The sequence below is a fragment of the Belonocnema kinseyi genome, chromosome 2 (assembly GCF_010883055.1).
Source record: "Belonocnema kinseyi isolate 2016_QV_RU_SX_M_011 chromosome 2, B_treatae_v1, whole genome shotgun sequence".
In the NCBI taxonomy this organism is placed as follows: Eukaryota; Metazoa; Arthropoda; class Insecta; order Hymenoptera; family Cynipidae; genus Belonocnema; species Belonocnema kinseyi.
In genome coordinates, this window is record NC_046658.1 from 182,390,282 (window position 1) to 182,403,029 (window position 12,748).

The 12,748-nt window shown below is 21.3% G+C and overlaps 1 protein-coding gene across 2 annotated transcripts in view; it reads right to left on the reverse strand.

Annotated features, from left to right (window-relative positions):
- Positions 1-12,471, reverse strand: part of LOC117168205 (DNA primase large subunit-like) — a 35,782-nt gene extending 23,311 nt beyond the window's left edge. Inside the window, exons 1-3 of one of the 2 annotated variants that reach the window (XM_033353677.1) lie at positions 12,193-12,471; positions 7,487-7,672; positions 2,910-3,229 (exon numbers count right to left, since the gene is read on the reverse strand). In XM_033353677.1, coding sequence (XP_033209568.1) covers positions 2,910-3,229; positions 7,487-7,661 — 495 coding nt within the window. In that variant the 5' untranslated portion in view covers positions 7,662-7,672; positions 12,193-12,471. Of the gene's footprint in view, positions 1-2,909; positions 3,230-7,486; positions 7,695-12,192 lie in introns of both variants that reach the window. The other variant, XM_033353676.1, reaches the window with a different exon arrangement.
- Positions 12,472-12,748: the final 277 nt, after the last annotated feature.

Here is a 12,748-nt window from a genome sequence, read left to right on the forward strand (position 1 = left end):
AATTAAATCTATTGTAAGTATCACTCCAATTTCTTTTTTTGTTAATTTTATTACTGTTATTGTAAATCTCATGAATGCGTTCTTTAATGATGTCACTTACAAACTCAAGAGGATAGTTATCCTGTACTAAAGTTGTTTTTAATAGATTTAAATTTTCTTTTCTAAATTGAATGTCAGATAATTTTACACATCTATCAACTAAACCCTTAATTAAACCAATTTTATGCCCAAATAAATTATGTGAATTATAGTTTAAGTATCTACCGGACCAAGACGGCTTTTTATACCAATTGGTTAATAAATCACCATTTGGAGTTTTTATAATTTTTAAATCAAGATAGTTAATAACATTATTAATCTCACATTCATAAGTGAAATATTTATTTTATACTCATATACTCATACTCATATTTATTTTTTCGATTTACGATTGGACCGTAAGACATAAATAATTTGAAATCTACGATTTGAAATCAAAAAAAGACGTATTTTCCATAAAATAATTGAATTTTCACCCCGAAAATATTAATTTTTCAATAAAGTTAATTTTCAACAAAATAACTTAATTTCCTCTCTAATAATTATAATTAATGTTATTTTTTCATTACATGGTCTTAAACCAATCTTTTTAAAAATAGTGATTTACGACATTGCAGAGAGAAAAAACAATGAAAAAATCAACTAAATATTTTAATTTTCAACGAAAAATATGAATTTTTAACCAAGAAGATTAAGTCTCTACAAAGACGGATGAATTTTCAACAAAATAGATTAATATTTAATTAAAAAAGATTATTTTGAACCAAAAATACAATATTTAAATTTTATTGTAAACATTCTTTGGAACAGAGTAAAAAATTGCTAAATACATAAATTTTCAAATAAAATTATGAATATTCAACCGAAATTCTTGAAATTTGAAACCAATCTGATGAATTTTTAACTAAAATTATCAATATTTAACTGAAATAATTGAATTTAAAAAAATATGAATTTTTAAACAATAATGTTAATTGTTAAACAAAAGGATTAATTTTTCTACCAAAAATACAGTTTTTAAAAAATAAAATACATCAATCTTAACGAAATAGTTGGATTTTCAACTAAATGGTTAAATTTTCAACTTTAAAAAAATTAATTTTCAACAAAAAATGAAATAATTACATTTTTAGTGAAAAAAATCATTTTCATCTTAACTGATAAATTTTCCATTAAAATAATGAATCCTCAACTAGAATTGTTGAACTTTAACAAAAATATGAGTTTTCAACTAAAAAAATGAATCTTCATCTGAAATAGTTGAACTTTCACTAAAGCAAAAAAATAATTTTTACTAAACAAAAATATTGTCAACCAAAACTTAAATAATTCAGTTTTATGTTATGAAAATCAATGTTTAACGACACGAATTTTCAAATAAAAAAAATATATTTTCAACCATAAATTGAATAATTAAATTTTCAAGCAAAAAGAAACAAATTTTCTATAAAATAGCTCATTTTTTAACCAAAGAAAAAATATGTAACTAAAGTGATAAATTATTCATAAAAAATTAATTTTCAATAAGAGTTTATTTTTCAAACAAGTAAATTTATTTCTAACCAGAAAGATAAATTTTTTAACTAAAATAATGTATATTTAACTGGAATACTCGAATGCACAACCAAGAAGAAGAAGTTTTAAACAAGGAGATAAATTTTCTAAAAAAAAATTTTTTCTACCAAAAAAGTCGATTTTCTACGAAAAAAGTCGAGTTTTGTAACCAAATACGTGAATTTTGAAAGAAATAACTAAATTCTCAATTTAAAAAGACAAATATACATCCAAATTGTTAAATTTTGAACTAGAAAAGGTCAATTTTCTACCCAAAATGGTACTGTAAAATTTTTAGTTGAAAAAATTAATTTTCAACCAAACTGATTAATCTTCGACTGGAATAGTTGAATTTTATATCTACCAAAAAGATTAATTTTAAACCAAGAAGAATATTTTTCTAGAAAAAAGACGATTTTTCACAAATTACGTGAATTAAAAAAATAGTTTAATTTTCATCCAAAAAAGATAACATTTTAACTAAAAGTAGAATAGTTCAAATTTTCGGTAAAAAATTTAATTTTTAACAGAAAAAAATCGGGATTCCAGAAAAATAGTTCAATTATCTACTGGAAAAGTTAAATTTTTAAATCAAAAATTGATTCTCAACAAAGTAGTTACAATTTTTTTTAAAAAGAAATTAATTTTAAATTAAAATAGGAAATCTTGCAACAACAAAATGAATTTTTAACACAAGAGTTAAAATTTTAATCGCAAAAATGTAAAAAAAAACTTTATATTACAATTCAGAAATATTTCCTCTGGGAAATACTACCTTTATTCTAAAAACTACTTAAAGGAACTTCTTTCTTCTAAATCCCAGTTTTAATTATTTAAAAAAATTCACGTTCCATGTCAAAAACTCCCTATTCCAAGTGAAATTATATTTTTTTTACGAAATCTTACTGTTCTAAAATAAAAAAAGATACTTAATTTCACTCATATTATTGTAATAATGAAAACTTGCATTTTTCTACTTATCAGAAGTAAATTCCCGGTTTTTAAATTCAATTCACGATCATTTTTGGCCAGAAAAGATGTCATTTTTATAAAATATTTGCATTTTCCAAGGAAATATCTATATTTCCAACAAAAAATAAAGAACTTTTAACGAAAAGTAGTTAAATTTGATTGTATGGATTCAATTAATTCAAATCGCATTTAAACGAAAAAACGAGAAAAAGGGGACATTTTTTTTTTAATAATTGAAAAAGGGGGAATTCTTGAGAGAAAAAAAGGGAAAATTGGTAACGTAGTTGATGGTCAGCTCTTTATTGAAATGTAAATTCTTTTTCTGAAATTAAATCATTACTCACTTGAGAAAAGTCGAAATCGTTTGTTGCTAAAATTTGTTTAATACTTCCTGGAGCTAAAGAGGTGAATCTCAACTTGAAAAACTCGACCTCTTTAGCAATGAACCAATTTTTCAAGTCCTCGGTTTGACAATAGGCAAGCCGGAGAATAAAATGAGAAATGTGATCTCTTCTTCTTGCTTCAATTGAGCAAAAATTGCCTGGGCTCTGCAACAATTTTGCATAGTCGCTGTGCTCTTTTCTCAATGCGCTCTCGAGATTGTTTTTGAAATCCTCGAGCGTTTTATTATCTTGCACGGAAACTGAATCCACCGTTTGCAGAACTAAAAAGAATCAATTTAAAATATAGAATGCTGAGTCTTGTTTCTATACCTGGAAAAAAATTCCAGAAAAGATGAATTTTCAAATAAATAGCTCAATTTTTAACTAAAAAATATTTGTTTTTTACAACAACAAAAAATGGAATAGTTGTGTTTTCTGTTAAAAAATTAAATTACTATGCAAAAAAAGTTTTATTAAAAAAAAAAGGATTTAATTTAACATTTAACCAAGCTATTTCATTTTCAGTCAAAAACAGAAATTTTCAAATAAATATTTAACTGGAATACTTGAATTTTCTACCACAAAAAAAAAGATGAATTTCCAAACATATAGTTGCATTTTTAACTAAAAAATATCAGTTTTCTACAAAAAAAATGAAATAGTTACATTTTCTGTTGAAAAATTCAATTCCCATGCAAAAAAAAAGTTAAAAATTTAAGTTAACATTTAACTAATTTATTTCATTTTCAACCAAAAAGATTAATTCACTACCAAAAAAAAAAAACGATTTGAAAAAAAAGCATAAATTGTTGTTGTTTTATTTTCAACCAAAAGCAGGAATTTTTAACGAAAATAATAAACATTTAATAATTAAATTTTCAACCCAAAAGGATAATTTACTACAAAAAGAAGATTTTTAAAAAAAATTCATAAATCCTCATTCAAAGATTTTTACTAAGAAAGATCAATTTCCAAACAAATAGCTGAATTTTGATCTGAAAAATATCAGTTTTCTGATGAAAATAATTAAATTTTCAATCCGAAAGGACGGATTTTCTGTCCAAAAAAACGAGTCTTTAAATTAAACAGTTGAATTTTCAATTTCAAAATATGAATTTTAATAAGATAGTTGAATTATCGACAAGAAAATATGACATTTTATGAAAAGTGTTAAATTTTCAAGCAAAAAAATCACTTTTCTACGAAAAAATACATTTTCAATCCAAAGGGCGAATTTTTAATTAGACAGTAAAAATTTTCAATAAAATCGATGACTTTTTAAAAAAATAGTTAAATTTTCAATCAGAAATAATTAATTTTCAACAATAAACTATGAATTTTTAATCGAAAAGATGACTTTTCAACTAAAAGATGAACTTTCTAACTAAAAAAACTAATGTTGAATAAAAAACTTGAATTACCGATGAAAAAAAAAAAAATTTTAAGAAAAGAGTTCAATTTTCAACAATTAACTTTCAATTATAAAAGATAAATTTTCAAGTAAAAACATTACTTTTCTAGGAAAAGATGAATTTTTTTATCACAAAATAGGACCTTTTAATAAAATAGTTGAATTTTCAATAAATCAATTAAATTTTCAACCACAAAGTCAAATTTTGAACCAAAAGAAATGAATTCTGAAGCCATAATTGTATACGAATTTTCAACAAAAAAGTTGAATTTTCCAGTATAAAATATAAATTATGGTAAAATAGTTGAATCACAAAATATGACTTTTGAACAAAATAATTGATTTTCAACAAAGTATTGATATTTTCACCAAATAGTCAAATTTTTAATAAAAGGAGATGAATTTTGAAGCCATATATTATAAAAGTAGACTTTTCAATTACAAAGAATTAACTTTAAACTATAAAAGATTAAATTTAAACCAAACAAATATAACTTTTTTACAAAAGCATAAATTTTTATTTTTTTTTAATGTTGAATAAAATAGTTTTAAATTTAAAAAAAATTTCGGCAAAAGTGTTTAATTTTCAACAAAGAAATGAAGTTTTCCTACAAAATTTTTCAACAAAACAGTCGAATTTTCGATCGATGAATTATGGAATAAAAATATGACAGTAATAGTAGACTTTTCAATGATCAAAATAAATTTAAACCAGAAAAGATTAATTCTCAACAAACAAAAATAAAAAAATAAATAAAAATTCAATCAAAGAAGATACATGTTCAAAAGAAACATTAAATTTTAACCGAAAAGTTCAATTTGTAAGCTAAAAGGCTAAATTTTTTATAAGACAGTTGAATTTTCAACCCGAAAAGTTGAATTAACAAAAAAAAATCAAGTTATTTTTCAACCAATAATTATAAACATTCAACCAAGAATCTTTTCTTGATAACAATTTTATTATTACTTTAAAATTGAATCATTTGGTTAAAAATTTAACAATTTTCGTAAAAGTCATATTTCTTTGTTTTTCTGGAAAATTCAACAATTTAAGTGAAATTTTTTTCCTTCTAGATCCCTTCATTTAAAAATTTCACATTTTTGCTTACAAATACTAAAAATTCATCTCTTTCGAATCAAAAAAAAAATTTTTTTCTTCAAAAATTGCATTTGCGGGTTTAAAAATTTAACTGTTTTGACTCAGAAATTAAACAATTTGATAAAAAATTCTACTGTTTTGCAGAAAAAATATTGTTATTAAAATTTCATTCTTCTCAATTAAAATTAAACTATTCCATTTTTTGTGTGTAAAAATTGATCTTTTTTATTTAAAAATTAAACTACTTTGTTAAAACATTTTTGAATGGAAAAATATAATATGAAAAAAAGTAAATAAGTAAAATTTGGACTAACATCACTTCAATTGTTCAAAGTATTTAATAAAAAATTTATGTCATTTGTAAAAAAATTCGCTCTTTTTGGTAGAAAATTAATCTTCTTGTTTGAAAATTCAAATATTTAAAGTTGAAAATTTAAATATCGAGAAAAACAAATTTTACACAACCTAAAATTGTAAAAATTTTCTAACCATTAAAGAATGCAAAAAAAAATAAGAAAGAAGCAAAAAATTAATTTCCAAGCGGAAAGAAGAATTTTCAAATAAATAATTTTTTTACCAAATAGCCGAAATTTTAACTAAAACAAAATTCTATTTCAACCAAAAACAATGAATTTTTAGTCAAGGGAAGTAATTTTCGAAATGTTTTCTAAAAAAAAATAAATGTCAACAAAATTAATTTGCTACAAAAAAAAACGAATTATCCATAGAATAGGTGAATTTTCAGTTATAAATGCCATCGTAACATTTTCAATAAAAAAAATATAATTGAAAAAATACGAATTTATCAAAAAATTCTAACTAAATAGTTGAATTTGGCAACCAAAAAAGATTTTTCAACGAGGAATGGAATAGTTTAATTTTCAAATGAAAAAATCATTTTTAACAAAAACATAATTATTTTTTACCAAAAATATCAGTTTTCAAACAAGAAGTTTTGAATTGAAAATTTAACTGTTTCATATTTGGTCTAGAATTAATTTTTTTCAGTTGAAAATGCATTTTTTCCCTTGAAAATTAAGCTATTTTGTCGATTTAATTATCTAGTATTATTTTGTAATTTTTTATTTGAAAATGTAACTGATCATTTTTCTGTTGAAAATTCCTCTTTTTTGTTAAAAAATTATTCTTCTTGTTTCAAAATCCATCTGTTGATGTTAGAAATTAATACTTTTATTGATGATTCAACTATTTTGTTGAGAATTTGATTGTTTTTGGGCTGAAAAAAATTAATTGAGAATTTAATTGTATAATGTATTGTTGAAAAATTTATTTTTTCATTGAAAATTGAACTATTTGGTTCGAATTTTTTTTTTATGCAAATCTGATCGTTTTCAGTTAAAAATTCATCTAAATTGTTGAAAGTTTATGTATTTTCTTTAAAATTAAACCATTTTGCTGAAATCTTTTTATTTGTTGTTGTAAATTTATTTTATAAACTAATAATGTTTGTTAATAATGTAATTATTGGTTTAAAAATTACATTTTTTGTATTAAAATTTAAATATTTTGTTGAAACTTTTTTTTGGTGGGTAGTAATTATTTTGTTTACTATTGGAAAATTGTTCTTTTTTTTAAATTGAATTTTTGTCTTTATTCAAAACTAATTTCTTGAACTCAAAATTTAATTGTCCCATTTTTTTGTAATAAAACTTTTTTGCTTGAAAGTTAATTTCTTTGTTTGAGAATTAAACTATTTTGTTGAAAATTAGATTTTTTAATTTGAAAATCGTGTATTTAGTTTAATTTTCCTTCAAATAGTATAAAAATAGTGTCATTGCTTTAAAAAAAGTATTAAATAGTGTTAAAATTAAAGAATAAAATTAAAATAATTAAATTAAATTAAAGAAAGGTGAAACGTCATTTTTTTATAGTCGATGTTTTTGTAATCAGCTTAATCTAGAATGTAGAAATTAAAATTTAAAAAAATATATCTGAAATTAAATATTAAATTAAAAGTTAAATTAAAAATTGAATTATTGATTTATTTTAACTGAGAGAAAAATATACCTTTCAATCTTTCCAATCCCAATTCTTGAAATTCAGTAAGGGGAATTTGACCATCTGGTGGTTCTTTGTAAAGTTGCAAATCACAGGTGTAAATTGAATCATCTGGTCCCCCTGTTTTCAGAGGCCCATGTTTTCGTAGCCGTTTCTTTTGAGTTGCGTATGAGCTTATTTCCATCTTGAAATGTGCTTAAAAAATAATGCAAAAAACCTAAAACATAAGTTTTACAATTCTAGAATCAAATAGACAATAAATAAATTATATAAAATACATAAAAATGCAATTTGCACTTAAAAATTCTTTTTACTTTTTGAGAAAAAAAGAAAATCCACAATGAATTTTTTATTATAAATTTCATGGTATTGTATAATTTTATAGAAAGAAAGTTTTAGAGAAATTTTTTTTATTATTTCCTTTATTTTCTAATAATTATGTACAAAGTTTAAATAAGTTTCAGTATGTAGATTATTGAACTGTTTAAATATTCTTAAATATGTTTAAAACATCCGCGAATATTTAGATTGAAATTAAAATCCTTTATAATTAAATAATTGTAAAATAGGGAAAAATATAATTAAAATAATGTCGTGAACAAAATTCAAAAGTATTAGGTTCTAATTTAAATCATTCAAAATTGACTAACATAAAAAAGAAACCATTTTTATAATTGTCCGACAATAAATTCGGAACACTCAACATCGTAGTTTAAGATTTAAATTAATTCAACAATGAATGAACTTTTAACAAAATACACAAATTTTCAATGAAATAGGTTAATTTTTAACCAAAGTAATGAACTTTCAACTGAAATAAGGAATCTTAAACAAAAATAGTGAATTTTCTACTTGGAAAATTAATTATCAACCAAAAAAATACCAATTTTCAACAAAATATATAAATTTACCACCAAAAAAGATAAATTCTTAACCATTAAAAACGAATTTTAAACAAAATACATGAATTTTCAATTAAAAAATGAATGATTATGTTTTCGGTTAAAAATTAATTATTGAACTAAATATATGAATTTTCGACTAAAAAATTGTATATTTTTAATCAAAAATGGAATAGTTAAATTTGTACAAAATTAATTTTCAAAAAGTTGAAAACGAATTTTTAACAAAAAAGTTAAATTTTCAACCTAAACACAGAGTGAATTTTTTACCCCATAACATTACTTTCTACAAAAAAAAAGATTTTTAACAAAATACAGAAGTTTTCAACTAAGAAATATGAATTTTCATCAAAAAATGTATTAGTTATATTTTCAGTTAAAAAACTCAGTTTTATCAACAACAAAAAAACGAATTTTCAACAAAGTGATTAAATTCTGAATCCACGAAATGACTTTTTTTTTAAATACATCAATTTTCCACTAAAAAAGGTACATTTTTAAACAAAACTGGAGTAGTTGAATTTCCAGTTTAAGATATTAATATTTAATTACTAAAAACGAATTTTCAACAAAATAGACATTATCAGTTACAAGATTAATTTTCAAAAAAAAAACAAATTTTCAACCAAATAATTAAATTTTTTACAATAAAAAATTAGTTTTGAAGAAAATACATGACTTTTTAACTAAAAAAGGTAAATTTTCAACAAAAAAATGAAAGAGTTAAATTTTCAGTAGAAGAAAATTAATTTTCAACTATTAAAACAGAATTTTAACAAAATAGTTACATTTTCATACAAAAAATGTCTGAATTAAAATAAGTAATCATCATCCAAAAAAATTAATTAAAAAAAAGTAGTCCCACTGTCAAATAAGTATAGTTGAATTTTCGACCAAAAAGATGAAATTTCTAAAAAAAAATTTCAAAAAAAGAATTAAATTTATAACCAAAGAAATTATTTCACAAAAAAAGACGTGAATTTTTCATATAAAAAAGGTATCTTTTCAAACAAAAATAGAACAATTATATTTCGGTTTGAAAAATTCATTTTCAACCATTTAAAACGAGTTCCCAACAAAATAGTTACATTTTCAATAACAACAAATTTTTTAACTGAAAAAGGTACACTTTCAAAAAAAAATGGTATAGTTAAAATTTCAGGAAAAAAATTCATTTTCAACTATTGAAATAGAATTTTAACAAAATAGTTACATTTAAAAAAAATGTCTTTGAATTAAATTATTGAATCACCTAAAAAAAATTATTTAAAAATATATAGTTTCACTATCAAATAAGTATAGTTTCATTTTCTACAAAAAATTAAGTTCTTAACAAAAGAATTTTTTTTCAGCAAAAGACGCGATTTTTTCATTTAAAAAAACTAAATTCCCGACTTAAAAATTTTTTTTTAAACATTAAAAATGAATTTCAAATAAAACAGTTAAATTTTAAAAAATTATTTTGTGTTAAAGTGATCAGTTATTGTATTGGTTAAAAAATTAATTTTCAAGAAAAAAAAACAAATAATTAAATTTTTAACAATAAAAATTTATTTTTAACAAAACACACGATTTTTTAACTAAAAAAGGTACACGTTCAAAACGAAAAAATGGAATAGTTGAATTTTCAGGAAAAGGAAATTGATTTTTAGCTATTAAAATAAAATTTTAACAAAATAGTTACATTTAAAAAAAATGTCTTTGAATTAAAATATTGAATCACCTAAAAAAAATTATTTAAAAATATATAGTTCAAATATATTTCAATATATAGTTCAAATAAGTATAGTTTTTTCATTTAAAAAAACTAAATTCCCGACTTCAAAAATTATTTTTTAAACATTAAAAATGAATTTCAAATAAAACAGTTAAATTAAAAAAAACTTGTTTTGAGTTAAAGTGATCAGTTATTGTATTAGTTAAAAAATTAATTTTCAAGAAAAAAAATTAAATTTTTAACAATAAAAATTAATTTTCAAGAAAAAAACAAGTAATTAAATTTTTAACAATAAAAATTAATTTTCAACAAAACGCACGATTTTTTAACTAAAAAAGGTACACTTTCAAAAAAAAAATGGAATAGTTGAATTTTCAAGGAAAGGAAATTGATTTTTATCTATTAAAATCAAATTTTAACAAAATAGTTACATTTAAAAAAAATGTCTTTGAATTAAAATATTGAATCATTATCTAAACAAAATGAATTTAGAAAATTAAGTTCCACTCTCAAATAAGTATAGTTTAATTTTCTACAGAAAATGAAATTCGTAACCAAAGAAATTTTTTTCATCAAAAGACGCGAATTTTTCATTAAAAAAATTTAATTCCCGGTTTAAAAAATTAATTTTTAAACATTAAAAACGAATTTCTAACAAAACAGTTCAATTACAAATAACTGATTTTGAGTTAAAGTGATCAGTTATATTATCAGTTAAAAAATTAATTTTCAAGACAAAAAAACAAATAATTAAATTTTTAACAATAAAAACTAATTTTCAACAAAACACATAATTTTTTTAATGAAAAAGATATATTTTTAACAAAACAATGAAATCGTTCAATTTTCAGTAAGAGAAAATTAATTTTCAACAATTAAAAACAAATTTTAAGAAAATAGTTACATTTTCAAAAAAAAAACTGTCTGAATTAATATAATGAATCATCTAAAAAAATTAATTAAAAAAAAGTAGTTCCACTGTCAAATATGTATAGTTAAATTTTGAACCAAAAAGATGAATTTTCTACCAAAAAAATCAACAAAATAATTTAATTCTTAACCAAAGAAATTATTTTTCAAGAAAAGGCGCAAATTTTCCTTTAAAAAAGGTACAGTTTCAAAAAAAAAAAGAAACAGTTTTATTTTCAGTAAAAGAAGGTAATTTTAAACAACAACAAAAAAACGAATTTTTAACAAAATAATTAAATTTTGGTATAGAAAATAATTTTCAATAAAATACATGATTATTCAACTAAAAATGGTACATTTTCAAACAAAAATGGAACTTAAATTTTCAGTAAAAAAGCAACAAAGAAATATTTTTTTAACTATCAAAAAAGAATTCTCAACAAAATATTTAAATTAAAAAAAAAGATTTTGAGTTAAAATATTCGGTTATATTATAAGTTAGAAAATTAATTTTCAAGAAAAAAATTACATTTTCAACAATAAAAATTCATTTTCAACAAAAAATGGAATATTTAAATTTTCGGGAAAAGAAAATTGATTTTCAACTATTAAAATAGAATTTGAATAAAATAGTTACATTCTCAGAAAAAAAGTGAATTATCATCTAAACAAAATAATTAAAAAATATATAGTTCCAAATAATAATAAATAATAAAAAAAATAATTATAGTTGAATTTTCTACCGAAAAAGATGAATTTTCTACAGAAAGAAAAAAAATGTCAACAAAATAATTAAATTCTTAACCAAAGAAATTATTTTTCAACAAAATACGTTATAAAATACATGATTAGTTAACTAAAAATGGTAAGTTTTCAAACAAAAAGGGACTAGTTAAATTTTCAGTAAGAAAAAATAATTTTTTCAACTATTAAAAAAGAACTTTCAACAAAATAATGATATTTTCAACCAAAAAAATAGAATATTTTGTTTTAACTGAATTGTGAACAAAAGTTAGGTCCGCAATAAAAAATCAGGACACGTCCTGATAAATCAGGCTATTTAGTTTTCGTACCAAAATAATAACAAATAAATAAAACTCCAAAAAAATAGATTAAAAAAAGGGAAAAAAGAATTTAGTTGAGAAATAAATTTGTACGATGAAAGATATTTCTTCAGTGTAACTTACCAAACTGAGCTGATTGTTTATAACTAATTAAAAGGTTCTGAACAAAGAATCACGTATTTTCTTTGAGTGTCACGTGTGTAGCATTTTGTACATAGTTTTCACTTGACAGAGGAAATTCACAACACAATTTTACAGATGTACTTGATTTTTATGTGGCTGTTACTGCAGATCTCACTTATGATTATTGTTGGGATTAATATAGACACTTTTCATTGTAAAAATACTTGATCAACACTGAAAACTTTTTCTGCATCTGTTACACGTCCAGAAAACTTGTCTCGCCTTTCTTCCCGCCAAATCAACGATAACATATGATACCATTTGCGAATTCTTCCGTCAGATGACACTGGTGTCTATTTCCGGAAGTTGTACCGACTGTAGATAATTGAATTATTTGGATTTCTCAGCAACTAAAAAGTTTATAAAGAGATGACGCCACAATTCGGAAAATTGAAATAAAAGAACTAACGTTTTTTGTTCCTTTTATTTTTAATTCATAAATGAAAGAATTAGTTCTAGAATTAAATATGTTAATGGAGATTTTTTTACATATTTG